This window comes from Gadus macrocephalus, chromosome 21 (assembly GCF_031168955.1).
Source record: "Gadus macrocephalus chromosome 21, ASM3116895v1".
Taxonomy (NCBI): domain Eukaryota; kingdom Metazoa; phylum Chordata; class Actinopteri; order Gadiformes; family Gadidae; genus Gadus; species Gadus macrocephalus.
The window spans coordinates 8859959-8880794 of record NC_082402.1 but is presented as its reverse complement, the minus strand read 5'-3'; the positions used below and the strand labels follow the sequence as shown (position 1 = coordinate 8880794).

At 43.3% G+C, this 20836-nt stretch overlaps 2 protein-coding genes across 3 annotated transcripts in view; both read left to right on the top strand.

Moving 5' to 3' along the window:
• Window positions 1–280: 280 nt before the first annotated feature.
• LOC132450245 (AN1-type zinc finger protein 3-like) lies at window positions 281–8692 on the top strand. 2 transcript variants are annotated; one of them, XM_060042317.1, is made up of 6 exons: window positions 281–865; window positions 4589–4629; window positions 5387–5578; window positions 5876–5941; window positions 6038–6211; window positions 6507–8692. In XM_060042317.1, the coding sequence occupies exons 1-6, from the start codon at window positions 798–800 to the stop codon at window positions 6659–6661; spliced, it is 696 nt and encodes a 231-aa protein (XP_059898300.1). In that variant the 5' UTR covers window positions 281–797; the 3' UTR covers window positions 6662–8692. The 2 variants fall into 2 exon arrangements, with proteins under 2 accessions (XP_059898300.1, XP_059898299.1); XM_060042316.1 differs by lacking the exon at window positions 281–865 and adding an exon at window positions 3627–4330.
• A 2528-nt stretch (window positions 8693–11220) lies between these two features.
• The window catches only part of galnt14 (UDP-N-acetyl-alpha-D-galactosamine:polypeptide N-acetylgalactosaminyltransferase 14 (GalNAc-T14)), a 73509-nt gene continuing 63893 nt past the window's right edge, over window positions 11221–20836 (top strand). The window contains exon 1 of the mRNA XM_060042422.1: window positions 11221–11903. Coding sequence (XP_059898405.1) covers window positions 11727–11903 — 177 coding nt within the window. The 5' untranslated portion in view covers window positions 11221–11726. The remainder of the gene's footprint in view (window positions 11904–20836) is intronic.

The following is a 20836-nucleotide window of genomic DNA, read 5'->3' as shown; positions in this document are numbered from 1 at the left end:
GTATTCATTCACAGCTGTTTTGCCACGAAGACCTAGGGTTCACACTAAAGTACATTTGTTGACAAATTTTTTATGATGGCGAAAGGTGGATTCACGTTTGGAAATCCGCAGGAGTCCAAAAATAAAATGTTCTTGTACTATTCCTTATTCGATCCCATTACACTGTTAAGTTAGAATTTTTAAAAAGAAATCGGATTTGCTATACATAGTCAATAACTGACAATATTGACACAATTCTTTCAAATAAAATAATATTGACATTTCTCGTTAATGTACGCGTTTCCGGCATACTTTGCGAGCAGCTACAGGCGACGTGTGAATAGGGTGGTCCCAAACGGGGAAGTAAATTGTCTTTTTGTAGGCAGTGCGTTGGACCGTTTATTGAATTAGCTTTTACAACGTCGATCGTTCGCCGTATTATCAGCTTTATAATTTTAAGCCGTTTCGTGGTCGGACAACGCGTCAAGATTGTAAAATTGCTAGTCGTCAAAACGTCCAGACCCCCCTATCCGTGGGTTAGTGTTCACGTCGAGGTCCAGCTGATCGCTTTGAGTCCCGTGAGGACGCTGGATGATCAATTACTACAAACTGATTCGTTTTTAGGACAAACCCAAGTTGCTGGTCTTGGTACTAAGGCGCAACTATTACCTTTTTTTTTCTTCTTGTTTTCTGTCCAGTTGTGAAGTGAGACCCTGAGGATATTTTTGGGCTTAACTTGACTGTTAAATACCCACTGAACGACAAGGCCCCGGACTCATCCCCAAGCCGACTCGCGTATCAATATCGTTTTTGAAGTCATGGGAGATACAAGTGAACGCAGCAAACCTCCTGGTTTACCACCCCGCTGCCCGTGTGGATTCTGGGGGTAAGATTGAGCTGTTGTACTGGTCAAATCAACAAGATGGTTAAAGGGAAATATTATCAACGGTTTAGTACAGACCCATTGTTGTTGTTCTGTTGTGCAGGCCGGGTGGGGGTTGGGAAGTTAATACCTTTTCTAGCAGGAAAAACTGCCTACTTTCTATACGTTTTCCCCTTCAAACTGATCGTCGTGTGTCAATGTAAACGTTGTCGATGGCCAATGTAAATGTTTATTTGTAACTCGTTTGGAAATTCAGGAGGTGACGTATCGGAGACAATGATTTATGGCCAGCAGGTTCCTTTTAAACGTGCACAGGATTTATATCTGCTCAAACTACAAAGCGAATGGGTTCCCATTTGGTGTTTTTGGTCAAGTCGACCAACTTAAAACATCGTGTAGTTTGTCTTTTCATTTACATTTTTTCTATTTTCATGCTTTGATTCAAACGTCTTCTTTCTTTCGTGGAGAGCTGGATGTGTTTTGCATACCGGATGTGATTCGTTGATGTCTCTGGCGAGGCTCCTCTTGCGAAATTCCCTAAGAAAATATTAAGTAATGACAAATGACGTGTCGTATACTTTTGCCCTGCACCACAAACACACACGTCTATCTCTGATCTCATTTTTTAGTGTGTGTGTGTGTGTGTGTGTGTGTGTGTGTGTGTGTGTGTGTGTGTGTGTGTGTGTGTGTGTGTGTGTGTGTGTGTGTGTGTGTGTGTGTGTGTGTGTGTGTGTGTGTGTGTGTGTGTTCACTAAATCCTGACCTCCCCCCACTACCCCACCTGTCTATGTCAGATGACAGAAACGGTAACGTTACTATGTTTATGGCTTTGTGAGGCTGTACATTTGGCAAGAAGCGAATGTAGGAAGCAGTTGACCAGGTGTTATTTCGAGACAGACTACTTAAATCCACCGTTTGGTTGGCATTGTAGCATTTAGGATCTGTATTGTACGAAACCTTTCTTTCCAACGGATTGCTTTTTGATCTGGCTTTCCCAATCTCCAACGGTTGAACCCCAGGAGATAAGGAACGCCAAAATAAATCGCTAGGTCGTCTATGAAAACAAGAACATAGTCTTACTTCTCAACACAATGATTGGTGTAGCCGTGTGTTCAACCATGTTAACCCACCTATTTTTCTAACGTGTATATAGCTACCTACTTCCATTATCTATCAATAAACATTAAATATAAACAATGGCAACCATTTTGTCAACTTAGGTAACAGAGAGCTAATAAGCCTGCATGGTTGCCAGATAGAAACCAGACATTTGTGTCAGCCCCTGCTCTCATCTGAAGATGCAATCGTATTGTGATTGACGCAGGCCAGGTAAGCCCCAGTTTCTGGGTGTCTACAAGGATCAATTGGATCATAGCGATACACTGGCATAATGTGGTTTGTTTTATCAGCAGGAGAAGACTACTTTAAATTATTATCATAACTAACTCCCATAATCTAGATGAGTTCACATTATCTGTTTTGGCATGTTGGGTTTGGACAAGGGAACAATGACACTTGGATGACATAATCAATGGTATTTCTTTTTACTGGGTTATTATCTTTCAAATAAGGAGTTTAGGCTTTGTGCTGTTGATACTGCCAAACACACACAATGTTTGGCTGCTTAGCCACGCAGCAGAATTCGGTCGAATCCGAGGAAGATGATACACTATCAGCCATATGTTATGCATATAACTTCTACAGGCGTGTGCATGGTCTATATCTGTAGCCTGTCCCTCTGTAGTGGAAATCCCTCTCTTAAGGGGAGGGTGTTCTCGAGGGACAGCCAGTAGAAGACGTGCACTGCCATATTGAACAGGACTTCAACGAGTGGGCTGACTGACAGGTGTTGGGCTATACAATGATCAAAGCTGGATCCTTCTGGTTTGACCTGCACCCTGACTAACCAATAGATCACATCTATTGACCAAAGGGGCCAACACTAGCATTGTTAGCGGCATGCTCTACTACCACATGTTAAGCTACATAGGGATCGGCCTGGTACCCCATAACTGGTACTGGATGATGTGATGTTGGAGACTCGATTGATATGCATGTTCATTCCCAGTAAGTATTGCATTGTGACACCATTTTTACAGTGTGTGTGTGTGTATGCAGGCTTAGGCCTAATACCTATGGTAACTATCTACGCTATGCTGATACTGCATTATAAGCCAGCCTTCTATCCTTGGGAGGGGGCCGGCATTATCTTTCCAAAGTGCGATACCGTCTCTCACACACACACACACCCCATGAGTATGACTACCCAGCTGTCCTCTACCACAAGCTCGTTGATAGAAACAAGTCTTTATATGCAGGCTGTATCTACGGCATTTGTAGCATAGCTGCTATAGACACAATGGTTCGAATAAAAAAAAAAATGCTTCCCAGCTATTGACACGGTTCCCACCGGACCCTGCCTAATGTATGGTGTTGCTATTCAAGTGGAGGACCCTGGAAGCCATAGGGGACATAAGAGACGTGTCGTATTAGTCAGCTCTACCATGGAACATGGGAGCGCAGGTCCTATTCTATACTTGCCTTTAGAAGTTACACGTTAACAAAAGACCTGCTTTTCTGAATACACATTTCTGGTCGTTCTGGCGTTTTGTTAAAGAAGGCTGTAGCTTTGTGTCTTTGTAGGCTGTGTTTTTTTTGCGAGGGTAGTAGAGATGCAATGATTAAGTAAACGAATTGTGGACAGCTAGCTTTTGTTGCCATGTTCAACGTGTTTGAACACAAACATGATTTATTGTCAACAGATTCAAAGGGTATATTTTTTTTAAGTTGTCCCTTTTTTATTTTAAGTTGGATTCCATGCATTTTAGGATCCTTGGAGAAATCGTAGTTCTCCTTTTTAATATACATTTTGAATCGTTATTTCTTCTGGGAAGGGGTATAATATATGTTCAAGAACTGTAGGCGGAAATAACATTGTTAAGGAGACAACGTCTAGCTCTCCTCCTTACACGGTAAAAAATCAAATGGAGACTTTTTATTACAAAGAGTGACGTATGAGTTTGCTCATGTACCTTCGGGATATCAACAGCAAATAGTTACCTTGAACACGTGAAGACACAATTACAGCACAAACAAACCTCAACGCGGTACCCCAGAAAGATTCAACATGCGTTTTAATAACAGAATGGACATTGGACCAGAACATTTGTTTTCTACGTGTTAAAAGCTAGAGTTTAATTGGATAAGTTGGATAGTTTAAGTGGAGTAGCTGCCAAAACGTCTGTATTTTAGATTACCAATGCATTTGTCTCTTTGACTAATAGTGACTAACCATGGGACAAGGATCATGCTTTATATGATATTCAGTTTCGATGGATGCTTTGGTATTGGTTTAGATCTATCCCAGTTCAACCCTTTTGTCTCCAAAATGGGCGTAATCGTTTTTGGAGCACCTTTCTCCACGAAGGGATGGGAATACAACTATTTTTTCCATCATCTCAGGCTAGGGTGAGTAATGAATTAAAGTGCCTAACTGTGGTTCTCTGGGTGATGTAATCCTTTTTAAAAGGTACAATTTTGTTACACAGGACGGCAAATTTTTTTTGTTTTCATGAACATTAAAGACTTGTGTCCTACCGTAAGACTTGGACCCTAACTGCACTCCAGGATCCAACAGAATCTGATTGATCCTGTATTGATCAGTGTTTGAGTCCGGGAAAAAAAAAAACATAACTGAAAATTGTTTTTTGTCTATTTTATCCTAAGGTCGAGTAAAACAATGAACATGTGCTCCAAATGTTTTGCTGGTAAGTTGTACTCATTTAAAAATACATTTTTAAAACTAATGAAAGTATTCAGAGATAGACATGTGATTGAAAGTACTAAATTACCCTATTCAAAAAGGTGCATGTACTTTTTCCCTGGAATTATTCTAACCTAAAGATAAAACGAATAATTGTCTGATTGTCCGAAGACTAACTCATTTGATTAGGAGTGAGGTGTTGAATGTCACCAGTTGTAATAAAAGCATTACCATTTCCTAATGTCAGAAATTTGACAGTTTACCGTGTTAGTTATACTACTCAAAGCTTGTTAATGTAGAAACTGTTCAGGGTAAAGAATTGCCAACTACCATTTGTTTTCTGGAGGATGTGGTCGCCATGGCAACCAGGGAACATGGCTGCCACATATTGGCTATTGTACAAGACAGGCCTGGTTGTCAATTCTTGCCTGAGTTTGTCCCTGCTGTGTGTCCCATAATCAGTTTAGCCGTGGCCATGTCAACAGTGCCTAGTAAAGCCCTCAGATTCAAACAGATCCCCTGACCAGTAGTGTTCAATCATTTGCAGAGCACTACCTCTTTGCTTCAACATAGAAAAATAATAGTATGACTTCTATGCATAGATATCGCTGATCCGGTTTTACCCCCAAACTTTAAGGACTGTTTTTTTATTTTATCATACAAAGTTAATGCAGGCATTTGAACCGTGAACTCCATTGCTGCTGGGTCGGTATGGGCCTTGCTCAAACCCCTCTGCTCTTCTTCCCTTTCCTTCCCGACAGATATTCAGAAAAAGCAGCCAGAGGAGGACTGCACTCCTCAGCCCATCCAAAGCTCGGGGAGTAGCCAATCGCCTGTCTTCAGTAGCGAGACGAGCAGTAGCAGTAGCCAATCCCTGTTGTCGAGCCTGCCCTCCAGCTCCGAGCAACTGTCAACCGAAGAATCCTCGTCCACATGCCCGGCCGCCAGGGAAGGTAATATTGTTCGCTGTTTGTTTCTTCTTTTGTTATTTCTTCAAAGCTAAAAATGCTATTTAACCCCTTTTTGAAAGCCAACCTTTCCTTTGGCGGTTTGATTCTGTACATTCATGGTGTAATGAATGACTTGGTGCTCCAGGGGGGGCTATTTACACACAGAATGAAATCACAATGAAAAAAGAGCCACGTTACATTTTGTGTGTGATCCAAAGAAACATAAAACAATAAAAAGAAATGAACAACGTCATCTTTTTTTATTCTTTGGAAACTCACGCCGGTACCCTTCGTTAACAGGACCATCCAGCACAGAAACAGCCCAGGGCACCCTCTGCACACCCACAAAACGTCCTCGGGAATCAGGTGAGCCCTGCCTCCAGCCAGCACTGCGTGTCCCCCTGCTGACCCCCAGACCCGCCTCTCTTTATAGCCCTCGTTTGCCTCCCGTCTCCTCCGCAGCGTCGGGCAGCGAGAGCGAGGCCACCCCGGAGAAGCGGCCCCGGACCGAGGGGAAGGAGGACGCCGGGGAGGAGCCCCCCCGCGGCGGGCCCAAGCAGAAGAACCGCCGGCGCTGCTACAGCTGTCAAACCAAACTAGAGCTGGTGCAGCAGGAACTGGGCTCCTGTCGCTGTGGTCAGTAGCACACACCTCAACTGGGGCTGTAGCCATCCCATATCCCAACCAAACTAAATAGCCCTTATCTCAACTGTGCTAACCAGCAGCAATCCCGATTGTGATAACTAGCACCATCTGCTAAACAACGAAACAATACTGATGAGCGCGATCCTAACGACTAGCAACCGTCCCACAGCCATGATGCTAGTGGAGCTAAGCCGTCTGCCACTACATGTAGCTAGGAAAGCTAGCTTGTTTGTCTCTCGAGGAAGTTGCTGTGGCTAACGTTTTGTTACGTCCTCTGTCCGCCTAGGCTACGTCTTCTGCATGCTGCACCGCCTGCCCGAGCAGCACAACTGCCTGTTTGACCACCTGGGGCGCGGCCGCGAGGAGGCGGTCCTCAAGATGGTGAAGCTGGACCGCAAGGTGGGCCGCTCGTGCCAACGCATCGGAGAGGAGTGCTCCTGATTGGCCACGCCGGTGACCCACCCATCCAATCGGAGTGTACGGCGCTTAGTAGAGGGAGGAGGAGGAGGAAGAGGAGGAGGACTAATGGGAAAAAGTGGGAGGGGAGGGAGGGGGGAGGGGAAGGAGAGAGGGGAGGGGAGGGGATCATGCTTGATCAACAGTTTGACCTGAAATTTTTGGACCTGAGCTCGTTCATAGTTCTGTTGATGTCCCCGATTTCCTGCATAGGAAGACTTTGGACTAAGACCGCGCCCTCCCTCGGGAGGGGGGGGGGCCAACTCGGGACGACCACCGCCCGCTGTTGTTGTTGTTGTTGTTGTTGTTGTTGTGGAGCCACGTTCAGTATCGCATGTCGGCAAACACAGCCTTAACCCCCCCCAACGCCCACCGCCGTCCCAACCCGTCCCCCAGCACAGCCCCTTTCGGACGGAGAGGGTGAGGGAGGGGTTTGGGGGGGTCTTGCAGGATGTTTTGCACGGCCCTGCTGGTTTCATCTGACCGGAGCTCCACCCAGCTCCACCACCACCACCACCACCACCACCCGGTTGACTAGTCCCTCAGGGTGCTATAATACTACTACTACCACCACGCCCTGTCCCATGGCCACACCTCAGGTTGTCATTAAAAAGCCCTTTTCTACAGTTCTCTCAAGCTAACGCTAATAGTGCGTTGTTGACTCACGGGGGCTAGCGACGCAGCAGTGCGCGCGCGCGTCGGTTGGTCGAGGCTGCCATTGGGTTGAAGACTTCTGTTGTTATAATTACTACACCCCCTGTTTTTGTTTCTTCCATGAGGAGGTGAAATTGGGTCTGTCATTTTTAAATCTTTTCCGCAAACGCGTGGACACTAACACAGCCCGGTGGATAGGACGCAAGCCTCACTGTAGCGGGTCTCGTACTCTCCATGTTCCAAGCTCAACTCTTAAGATGTTCTTAAAACTGGAGGGAAATACCACTCAATGCAAAGTCAGGGCCAAGGCTCTACACTTATTTAGATGGACTGTGCGGTTTTTCAGATATGCTGTCATTTTAGTTAATCGCGGAAATTTCTGCTTCATACTACATTTGGGCTACTGCCGTTGTTTAGGTTAAAGGGAAATGTAATGATCGTACCATGTTATGTCACAATTACATGCCGAATATTTGAAGGTCGTGTCAAACATAATTTGTGTTTTGTCTCCAATCGGTTCCCGTGAGGACAAACATCAACTACTACTCCCACAGAATAGTCCTCCTTGAATTGAGTGGTATTTTCCCCCACTTTTTATTTTATTTTGAAATTCTTTGATATTTAACTGCTTTAACTTTGTGCTGGTCATACTGGTCACTTTTTCGACTTCAAGTTTCTTAAATGGGATTTTCCAGCAAGACTCACTTTGAATTTCTGCCTCACAAGATGATGTACCCTACTAAAACGGGTATTTAGCTTAATGAAAAAAATAATACTTTTGTTTAATTTTGGGTTGAAAATATCACCTTCAATCAATGCATTCAGTGATATTATTTATTGTATTTCTTACAATTCCAAATTGGGATGACTTATTTTCTTGTTTATGATTATTATTATGAAATTGGCAAATTTGATAGTTGATTCTGGTTGGAGTTCCCTTTTAAGTCTGTGACATGTCTGGGCTTGAAATTCATGACCCTCTCTCTAACCTGTTGACTCATCCTCTTTCTCTTTCTCTCTCCCACCGTCTGTCCAATAAGAACACAGCAAAGAAAGATGCGTTTGTGAATTGGATATATATAGCGGCTGGTTCTTAATCTTTTTTTGGGGAGGGGTGTGTGGGTTGGGGGTTTGTTGTCCCTTTTTTGAGTGCTAATAAGACGTGCAAGACATTGAATATCTTTCTGTACCTTTTTAAAGAAAATTATTTAACCTTATATCAGTTTGAGTTACTTACACCCTAGTATAGAGTGACATATTTAGTTCAATGTATAAAAAAAACACATAATTCTGTCCTATTTTTCTTTTTAATTTTATTGTGTTCCATTTTTCTGATAAGGACAAATAAACTGGATTAGAGAATGCTGTGTGTGCTCGTCCTTTGCCATCTATAACTCTTGTGCTAAAATTGTAATAAAAAAGGAAAAGATTGAGAACCCCTGATTTACTAGACACGCTTGTAGTAAATGTATTAAACACATTAGGGGTCGGATAAGGGTTATGCATGAACATGGGTACTGGGTTTGAACCCAGAACCTTTGCCTCAGTCCAACATCCTAACCACTGCGTTTCATTTGTCTATAGCTTAATTTAGGACCCTTGGATTTGATGCCTTTGTACCCAATCTATTATAATTGATAAACACCCAATATTTGCGTTTTTTCCAGCACTGTCTGCAACACAAAGTGAACCTTCAATGAAATGTCCTTAGGTCAAAGGAACGTTCTACGAAACAACCAGGCGACCTTGAAGGGAGCCGTGTTGAAGTTTCAGAGATCAAGGACCAACTGATTGATTGGTTTACTTAATAAATCCAACGAAAGGAAAACTTAATTAGCCATCGGCAATGACCCCTTACAACATCAAGGAGAGTAGGCTACTGCACGAACCAAACACAGTGCACCCATCCAGGCAAGATTAGACAATAGTGACAGAAAACGAACCTTTCATGTTCAGAAAATAAAAAATGGATCGTCGGAACACCTTGGAATTGCCAGCCGAGCACTAAAGGTGCTTCTAGGGCTTTTAAAAAACCCATCGAGGGGATGGATGGCCATCAGCACTATAATCCTGTTCTTATTTCTGGTTCGCAATTCCAGGATGACCTCTAACATGTCCGGATACAAGCCAATTATGGATCACGCTATTTTTATCTGTTGGTTGATACGGTGATTTTCCCCCAGCCAACTAGGCCAAAAAACAAGGCCCTAGCCAGAATGATGTGATAGTAGGCTACACATGAAGGAGTTCCCGACTATCATCAAAGGATCTGAGTTTCCAAAGAGAAATCTGGAGGAGGACACGGCGCAAGGGAACATACTATATTTCGCTAGAAGTATCCGAGCAGCCGGGTTTCATTTATGAGATGCTAGAACGCAGTAGGATGGTCGGAGATAAGGTCCAGACACGCTGGATAAAAAGTAAAAAGAATCCCCTTGTTGTAAAACAGCCGCGATAAGGGAAACGTGTGATCAAAACTGGATAAGAAGCTGATCGAATGGTAATCATGAATTCGGGTTCCCATTGGTAATGTTGCGCTGCATTTCACCCACAGACAAAATGGATTCAGAGAGAACATATCTATGGGTTTACGTCGTTGTGTTTTCTTAAGACGTTTAAAAATGATGGACAAAGTTGTTTTTGCTATGATAAGTTTCAACAAAAGTGAGGGTGACATTGTGGTGAAAGAAAGATAACGACATATTAAGCTACTCATTTGTGAACGTTTTTAACTTACATAATTTACACAACCCGTAGGCCTACATTTGACAAATCTCCACGCTTTCAAAGCTTCAATCACTTGTATGTGATCGCTGCAGCTATACACAGAATACACGGTTGCTGCCCCCGTGTGGCATATTTGGGTGTTCTAGGCAGGCTTGCAATGCCAAGAACTTCATTATATCAGTTAATATTATTTAAGAAAATACATTATAACAATTTATGATGGATTTTGTGAGTCTATTGGATGTTACGGTTGGAGAAGTGTAATTACTTTGTAATTATGATTACAGAAAACTCTAAGCACTATCCATTCTACTACTATATTTTGTTAAGATCGTTTAGAAAGGTTAGTATCCTTTCCTTTCCTTTCTAGCTCCTCATCGAGCCTATTTGTAATGAATTAAAAAAACAACTAACTGCATACAAATTTGGTAGGCGTATCCCTAATGAGACAGGATAAATATATCTGTAAGTTCTGCCTTAAGGATGTATCCATGTACGTTAACTTTAAACACAACCGGTTCCAAAATAGCAGAGGACCCCATTATGTTTCAGTGAAGAAACGGCTCTTTTCGCGCCGCTTTAGAGTGGAACAACAGAAACAACCAGACAGGAGAGAGTGGGAGAGGGAAGAGAACATTATTGGCTAGAACTATGTCAGGAAGATAAAACGCGCATCAGAGCTCCACAAAGCAGAAAAAGATCAATGAGATGCAAAGAAGTAAATAAAATATTTAGAAATGGATAGCGCCGAGCTTCCCCGCTGCTTACAGTCAGCAGTCAGAGCACACACCCAAATATTCTGTTCGTTTGCCTTCTTGTTCTTGTGAATAATAAATGAATAATAATTAAATATAGACTGTAAATAGAATAGAATAGGCTAGAGATTTGATTTGAATTTATTGAAAAAAAAAAAAATCGTTCTCCTGAGCTTTCTTCTTGCATGGTGTTTTAATTTGTTTATATTTTAACGTTCTTCATTCTCATATTTGGACCAAACTCTGATTTTAATTAGTGAGAGGTAGATGCTATTCTTTTATTGACAACAGAAACAGCCCGTTGTCTACTTTCGGAAGTTTTAATAGAAGTACCTAGAATGGACAGCAGGTGGCGGTGCCGCATACTAGTAGAACTCTGCAAGCCAAACCACTTCATCGGATCCACAACACCTGGGAGGTCTAGTGTGTGTGTGTGTGTGTGTGTGTGTGTGTGTGTGTGTGTGTGTGTGTGTGTGTGTGTGTATGTGTGTGTGTGTGTGTGTGTGTGTGTGTGTGTGTGTGTGTGTGTGTGTGTGTGTGTGTGTGTGTGTGTGTGTGTGTGTGTGTGTGTGTGTGTGTGTGTGTGTGTGTGTGTGTGTGTGTGTGTGTGTGGACGGAGAAGGGGTGGGGGGGCTTGTCTCCGTCTCCGTTAACAACCGAGCGCGGGCGCCCCTGTCGCGACTTCAGCTGCCACCGGCCAGTTGAAGGAGCGCCGCGTGCTACCGAGAGTCTTTGACTGGCGCGAAGAACGGAAGGTTCGCCCTCACGTGCTGCTCAGCCGGAATGGGATATCATCTAGCCGATAACAAAAGAGGAAATTAAGATAGCACACCGTCACAAACGGACCGACTTTTGAACAGAAATGCAATTCCTCCGATATTCCTAACGTGGAGATATAGGAAATAGGTTAGACTATGCGCCCGCCGCCCGGGTTCACTCCTCTTGGCAAAATGAAACGTTTTTTTCGGAAACTGGCCGTGGCTGTGGTGGTGCTGGTGTGGTTGGGAGCGCTGGCTTATCTGTTGGTGTTGAGCCGAAAGAAACTGCCGGAGCATGGTACCGTATTCGGAGGTGAACCACACCGCATCCAGGTAAAGTATTGCCTATGCCCCTCACACATCGCTTTTTTCTGTGGCGCACTCTTCCTCCATCAGAAGTTCAATGCAACCACCAAAACTAATTCGTTTAGTTAATAAAAATGCAACGTTTGAATCGACATCATCATGGAGTTTACGGTTCTTAGGCTGAAAACGACACATTTCGATCGAAGATCTGATCCATTAAACGGCACTTAACGGGGTTGAGGGGGCATAGCATGCCAATAGGCTACCGTGACTAACTCTTTTACCACAACAGTTACTTCTCTATGGGTCTGAATACGAATCTGGGAGCGTCGTTTTCACTTTAGTTGTGTTCAGACGCAGAAGGAACCGCTGTGTGAATTACAACTGTAATCAAAATAGACGTGGGGAGCTGAAAGCCCCGCCACGGGGACAAGTGCAAACTGCACACCAGTAGCGTTCCGTCAAGTGGGGGCTCGCTCTGTCAGCCTCGAGCTGCCGCCGGGCGGCGAGACGCGTGGCGGGGTGAGGGGGGTGAGGGAGGGAGGGGAGCACTATTTCAGCTGCCAGGCTGATACTTGTTTCTTTCTAATCACGTTAGCGTTGCCAGTAGGTGTGTTTGTGTGTGTGTGTGTGTGTGTGTGTGTGTGTGTGTGTGTGTGTGTGTGTGTGTGTGGGTGTGGGTGTGTGTGTGGGTGTGTTTAGTTGAGGTGGGTGTGTGTGTGGGTGTGGGTGAACATGTCTTTTTAAGGCATGTTAGGAGGGTTTTAGAGAGTAGTGTGTATTATGGATGATGTGTATTTGATTGATTGAGATCAATCCATTTCCAAAGCCAATGTATACATCAACGCAGTAAACTCATTATATTCTACTCTATTGAATCCTGCTAGTTTCTGCTAAGAATACGCTTTCAATGATAAAGTCACCTTCCTACTCTTTATTCTTTCTACTCTAATCTTGCTGGTTCTTCTCGGTTCTGCAGTGACCATTCAACCATTTTAGGACTCACCGGCACACGCTATTAATCAACCCAATTCATTTGAAAAATTATCTTCTGGAATACAAAGTCCAAGAATACCGGCCCCCGGCTGTGTGAAATGTGAAGCTGAGAGCTGTCTGATGTATGAGGGCAGAGAGGGAGCCAGCCTGGAATAGGAACGCTTGACGTTACAGTAGAAGGAGGTGATGGAGATGAAGTGGTGACGTGTCTTCCTCTTCAATGTTCTACAGCTGTAGCAGAGAACCGGGATCACATCCTGTCTTGTTCACCTCACACTCTTGATCGGACTAAATATGATTAACGTTGTTCTTTTTACTTGATCTGAAATCATACGTTTTTCTATTTAGATCAGTGTAAACAGAATGTACGTTGCAATGGATCTCTTCGGAGATTGTGTGTGTGTGTATGTGTGTATGTGCATGTGTGTGTGTCTGTGTTTGTGCAATCAGTTTGTCGTTAGTGTAAATGATAATCTCCTAATTAGTTAATGGGCTCACCTGCTTTTCTGTGAATTTTCTTGCTCAGGGTGAACCCACTGGTGAAGGAAGCCCTAGCTATTGTTCTGGTTAGCAGATCACTGTTCCTTCATCATATAATAGAAAATATGACATATATTTGAATACTCATACTCATAAAAGTTATAGCATTTTGGATTTGAGTTAGAGTTTTTTAAAAGAAGCTTTTAATAAATAATTTGACCACGTCAAATGATGTTGGAGAAGTGAATTTAATGTGTAAAAAAAAAATCGAATTTAATACAATGATTGTAAGGATTTATCTCCGAGCTTCACTTAAACCTCCGTCACAATCAAAATTATTAACAGGACCCCAATAATGAAAAAATAATCATATTGTATGAAGGCAGCAGAGAACACAGAGCAGGTAGGTTTCAATCCATTTTCACGCAAAACATCTGTAAGGGAACGGGGTATAGCCCTGTTGAAGCAGTGAGGGCAAGGTGTGGTTGTGCTGGGCAGCCCCTCATTGTTAAACATTAAACGCTGTTAAGTTCAAGAATGGACTCATGGTCAGCAATGTTCTGAACAAACGTCAGCTGCTTTCAACCACTGAGGTCAAGTGGTAAATATTCCCATAATATAAGATCCATCATCTGAGGCCTGTCGTCAATTCGCGCCAGCCGCAGGCATGCGTATGTGTGTGTGTGTGTGTGTGTGTGTGTGTGTGTGTGTGTGTGTGTGTGTGTGTGTGTGTGTGTGTGTGTGTGTGTGTGTGTGTGTGTGTGTGTGTGTGTGTGTGTGTGTGCGTGTGTGTGTGTGTGTGTGTGCGTGTGAGAGTGAGTGCTTACTTGACATTAATGCTTGCTGGATAAAAAAAGCAGAGAAATATGAACATACTCAATACAAATATGCACACTAGGACGGACAAAATCACGCATGCACAGACAAACACACACCACCGCCTTAATTTAATACAGAAACACACCTGCGACCATAACACTGAACTCTGTTTCAATCACACTCCCTCTTTCTCTCACCCACTCTCTTTCTCGCTCCCGCTCTCTGTGTCTCCCTGTCTCTCTCACTGTCTAACTCTCTCTCACACCAGACACAAACTCTTTCATCAAGCATTTTATTCTCTCCCTCACTTCATTTCTATGCATCCATCAGTTTGTTGCCCGATATCTTCCTAATTTGCCTTCTCTCTCCATCTCTTAATTTCCTTATTCCTGCATTATTTCCTATTCTGCCTTTTGTTTGGGATCTCTCTCTCCCCTGAAAACTGTCTTCTCCTCTTTGATTGCTTGATATATCTTATTGCTTGTTCTCTCTCTCTCACCTGTTCTCACCTGTTCTCTCTCTCTCTCTCTCTCTCTCTCTCTCTCTCTCTCTCTCTCTCTCTCTCTCTCTCTCTCTCTCTCTCTCTCTCTCTCTCTCTATCTTGCTTTCTCCGTTACGCTCCCTCCTCTCACGAGAATACAAGATCGATGCTCCAATCGCTATGCTAGCATTGTGTATCAGCACACAAACAGACACATACAGATACGCACACATGCAAACACACTCACACATACACACAGATACATAAACACCCACACCGACAGACACACACAAACACACACAAACAAGGCCATTGGAATATTTCATTTCTCTGTCGTATAAAATTCAGCTATTGTTGTTGTCTTTCTCGCTCTCTCTCACACACCCTCTCAATCGCTGTCTTACTCTCTCTCTCTCTCTCTCGCTCTCTCTCTCCCTCTCTCTATCTCTCTCTCTCTCTCTCTCTCTCTCTCTCTCTCTCTCTCTCTCTCTCTCTCTCACTCTCACTCTCTATCAAGATTTTCCCAACAAGGAGACGAGGAAATTAGTTTTTTGGTTGGTGGTTCCGAGCGCCCCGGGAGTATAAAAACCAAACGACAACAGCAATGACAATGCTTACCCTCATTCTTTAACATGCAGATGTGACTATAGATCGACAAACCAGACGAATGCACCCACGCCTTTACACACCCATTACAGACGCACACAAATCATATCCTGTAACAAATTATTAACACATATTATTACATTCACAAAAACATAGCTTTCTATATTATACCGTCACATTCTTTGGTTAAGCACACAATCATACCATTCTATATTATAACATTCACACAAACGTAATATTTTGTATTATAACATTCACACAAACATAATATTGTATATTATAAAATCGACACTAACATTAAATTCTATATTATTATATCACACAGACATAATATTCTATAAGATAAAATACATTTTATATTATATAATGATAATAATATAGTAAATATGGTAAGGTATATAATATAATAATATAGCATAATAATATACATGATAACATTCGCACCGACAATATTAGACATTATTGCATTCACACAATCACATTCTATATTAAAACATTACATTCTAATGTAACAATTTCCCGAACATCCAATTCCATATCATAACATTCATTCAAACATAATATTCTATCTTTTATCATTTACAGAAACATCATATTCTCTTTAAAGTATTCACACACATGATGTGCAACATATTCAATGTTATATAATGCACATAAGGCCTAAAAAAAAAAAAATTTGGTTCCTGTTGGTTGTCAGTTGAGGTCATGGGTAGGTAGGGAATTTATTTTATTTTTTTATTTTATTTTTTCCAGCGGCAGCGAATGATAGGTAGGTTGTTTTCATTTAAAAACGAGAAAATTCGCTCATCCTTGTACAGAATGAAGAGGTGCTGTACCAAAACGTGATTATAGTTTGCATAAAAAAATGCAAAGCTCATAAAATAATTTGGGTCGCACATAAATTGACAGGGTCGGTCGGAAACCGGAACCAAACAAATTTTTTTTTTAGGCCTAAACATAATATTCTTTATTATAACAATCACACAACCATTCAATTATATATATTTTAACATCACATTCTATATAGCATTCACCCAATCATAACAATCTATATATTTACTTTACATTCTTTGTTATACCTTTCACACAAACATAATATTTAATTTTCAGAAACACCATTCTCCACACCAACGCAAACTGACTCAGTGCAGACAGGGCGTAGATCGGCCGATAATGGTGGGTGTCCGATCACTATTTGTTAACTTCCTTTGTTAGAGAAGTATAACATGACAACGCAAAGTCGTGAGTCTTTTTATTAAAGTCCTTTGGGGTGACTGTCTGCCCTCTAGTGGACAGAAATCAATTAGTGCAGCTTTTTAAATCACAGAAAAACTGCATCTAGCATATTTCTTAAAGGGTTTGAAATGAACTATTAAGGTGGCTTCAGTGTGTGTCCTTGGGTTGGTTCACATTCTACAAGCTGACAGAATATGGGCACTCAGTGTTACTGCATTAACACCTGTGTTTTAAATGATTCAGATGAGCGAAAAAGGCTGGAATCAGCATAAACAAGATTTTCTTTAAGATGGAGGATGCAGCATAATCAAGCATCTTTGACTGAAAAGGATCCGAGTACACACCGGCTGAAGAGCCACACACACACACACACACACAAACACACAGGTACATATACACACAAACACACACACACACACACACACACACACACACACACACACACAAACACACACACGCACACACACATACACATACACACACTTAGGTAGCAAGGGAAAATGCAGGTGATTATTCTACCCTGAGGGACGACATCATCTTATTAAAACAGAATCAATAAATCATGATGGAGTGTGTGTTTGTGTGTGAATGCGTGTATGTGCGTGTAAAAAAACATTTAAAGTGATGAACATTCACCACACACACAGACGCACACACACTGACATAAACAGCAACTAGCATTCATCTTGTCACCAATTCCTTTTCTCCCATAGTCTACAATGTGTAAAGCATAACGTTATGTGTGTGTGTGTGTGTGTGTGTGTGTGTGTGTGTGTGTGTGTGTGTGTGTGTGTGTGTGTGTGTGTGTGTGTGTGTGTGTGTGTGTGTGTGTGCGTGTGTGCAGGCGTGTGTGTATGTGTCTGTATTTGCTGTAAATGACATACATTTATTGTGAATGAACTGTCAGTGACAGGACCTGCCTCCCTCTGTCACGCTACGCAACCCTCGGCTCCCACGGCACAGACCACAGAGGAGCTCAGGGGGGAGTCTGTGTGTGTGTGTGTGTGTGTGTGTGTGTGTGTGTGTGTGTGTGTTTGTGTGTACATGTACCTGTGTGTGGGTGTGTGATTCTTTTTGTCTTGGCCAATGACCTTTTCATTTATGTGCGTGCATGTTGCATATCTGCATTTGTGTGTGTGGGTCTGTGTGTAAGTGCGTTTTTGTGTGTTTGTGTCTGTGCATTTTTGCATTTGTCTGTTCAATTTTGTGTGTGTGTGTGTCTACGTGTGTGCGTTTCTGCGGTATGCGCTATAGAAGATTGTAATTCTCACCTTGATGCGTGTAGGATTGAGCCATCAATCTAGTTTATAGAGAGAGCTGGGTAAAACAAGGATAAAGGTATGAGGGAAACAGAGAGAGAGGTGAGAGAGGAAGAGAGAACATTGGAAACAGAGAGAGGGAATCAGGGAGTGATAACCCCAGAAAGAGAGATAGAGCGGGAGGTAAACAAAACAATGGAATAGCAGGGTGAAGGAGGGAATATGGAAGAAAAAAAAGGAGGGATTACGAATGGTAGAAAGAGAGAAGGAAATGCAATGGATGGAGGGATAGGATACGTGAAATAAGTGAAAAGGGGGATGCAAAGACAAATAATTAAAAAAAACAATACGATTTATTGGAACAAAACATACAAGGGAAGGGGCACAGACACAGTGTGAGAGAGAGAGAGGAAGCGGGAGGGACACCTCCCCAGAGAGTGAGAGACAATATTGTGAGGGAAGAGATATAGTGAGCAGGGAGGAGAAGAGAATCCGAGAAAAAGAAAGGGAGCGAGGAAAAGGGGAGGCAGAGAGGAGACCAGAAACAGAGGGCAGGGGAGTGCGAAAGACAATCGGAAACAGAGAGAGAGTGCCACCAATTTACGGCCTGTGCTCTTGACAGCCTCTGGGTTGTCCATGTGTCAGCCAGGGAGAGAGGACAGAGAGCGGGTCGTGTTCACAGTGGCAGGCGGCATGTAGACGCCATGCTGGTCCTGATGAAACAGATGCCCCATCACAACCGAACAAGCACACCACAAGGAGGGAGGTATGAGCCTCTAACATAGGACTTCTCCATAGCTCCAAGTGTAGAACTGAAGACCAACCGTACACCCACTGAAGACCACCTGTAGACTAACTTTAAACCAACTGTAGACCAACTGTAGACCACCTGTAGACTAGCTGTTGACCAACTGTAGATCAACTGCAGACCAACTGTAGACCCACTGTAGTTAAATTGTAAACCAACTGTAGACCAACTGTATACCAACTGTAGTCTAACTGCAAACCAACTGTATTCTAAATGTCAACCATCTGTATACAAACTGTAGACCAACTGTTGACCAACTGTAAACCAACTGTGGACTAACTGTAGATCTGGTGAAGACCACCTGTGGACTAACTCTTGACCTACTGTATACTAATGCCGCTTTTCCACCGCACATGTAGCTCGACTCGACTCGACTCGACTCGACACGACTCGACTCGACTCGACACGACTCGACACGACTCGACACGGTAGCAGCACGGGTCGTTTTCCACCGCAAATAGTACCTCCTGGACGTGGGCGGGGTCGGCTGCGCGAAAGGGCCGTGACGTATTTTTGTACGCGACGCAAACAACACCTACGCAGCGCACACATGGACAGAACCCACATAACAACAATGGAGGACATCGATGCGATGGTATTCGTGTTCGTATTATTAGCTGGCATGTTGAAGAAGTTGAAGAAGTGGAATATGTTGGCTGCGCCGCTGCTATGGCTGTTACCAGCATGGTTGCCATGTCGCTCTCGTGACTTCGTCACACTCAGACGGTCGGCCAATCAGTGGCTGGCCGTCTGCCGACGTCACCTTTTAGCATCGGCTCAGCTCGCTTCGAACCTAGAGCGAGGCGGTACTAAAAAAAGCAGCCACTTCAGGTACCAGATACCATGTTTTCGCTGTGGAAACGCCAAAAATGCGAGCTGAGTCGAGTCGAGTCGAGCTGGTACCATGCAGTGGAAAAGCGGCATATGTGTAGACTAACTGGGTAGACCAATTGTAAAGCCACTGTATACTAACTCTAGACTATCTGAAGATCAACTGTACCCCCACTGTTATCCAACTGAAGTTCTACTGTAGAGCAACTGTAGACCCACTGCAGACCAACTGTAGGCCTACTGTAGAACATCTGAGATCTAGTGAGCGACTGTACACTGACCCTGGACCAACGGAAGACCAAAACTGTCGGGCATCTGTAGACCAGCTGACTAACCATCAACTGTAGACTAAGTGAAGAACAACTGTAGGCCAACTGAAGTTATAACGTAGACTCACTGTGTAGACCATCTGACGACTAGCTATAGATCATGTCCACTCCAAGTGTTGCTGTAATTCCATTTTCAGTGCAGTGCAATGCACACGCACGCACGCACGCACACGCACACAAGCACGCACGCACGCACGCACGCACGCACGCACGCACGCACGCACGCACGCACGCACGCACGCACGCACGCACACACACACACACACACACACACACACACACACACACACACACACACACACAGGCTTGCAGACAACACACAGCAGCGGTCATGGTTATCTCTTTGTTGGGGCTATTGTTTCTTTGTTGTTATTTGTTATTGCTTGTTGTTGTTTAGCCAGTAGAGGATAAAGCTACTCTATTAGCAGCTAATCTCCTTTCTTAGAACGAGAAGAAAGCGGCTTTACCAAGAGGATTAAACAAGCGCTCCTTCTAATACACTCAACACCCTACAACCACATACGCGCCTACACACACACACACCAAACTACCTTAGTCTCTTGGGAAAATGTTTGACCAAGCTACACACACACACACATACACACACACACACAAACACATACCTGGTATTAAATCCACTGCTGGTTGATTTTAATAGAGCAAGGGATTACGTTTGAATCTCTATACTAAACATCTATTCTTACACACGCACGCACGCACACACACACACACACATGCACACACGCACACAATTCATCTTTCAGTATTTGTGTGTGTGTATGCATGTGTGTGCATCAGTGATTGTGTCCTCACACAATCTATTTTCCCACCGGATCTTCTCTAGTTATTAGTTCTCTCCGTCTCTTTCTCTGCCTCTCTGCCTCTCGGTCTCTCTGTCTCTCGCTCGGCCTCTCTGTCTCTCTCGCTGCCTCTCCCTTCTCCTTCTATATATCTGTGTGTGTTTGTTTGTGTGTTTACACTGTGTTGTTGTTGTGGTTGTGTTTGCATTTTCATTTGTTCGTAATGTTTTTATATTGGTCATTACTTTCGTGTTTTTTGACCGTTGGTTAGCCAGCTAATGTGAGCCCTTTGCCTGTTTTACAGACAACATTTTG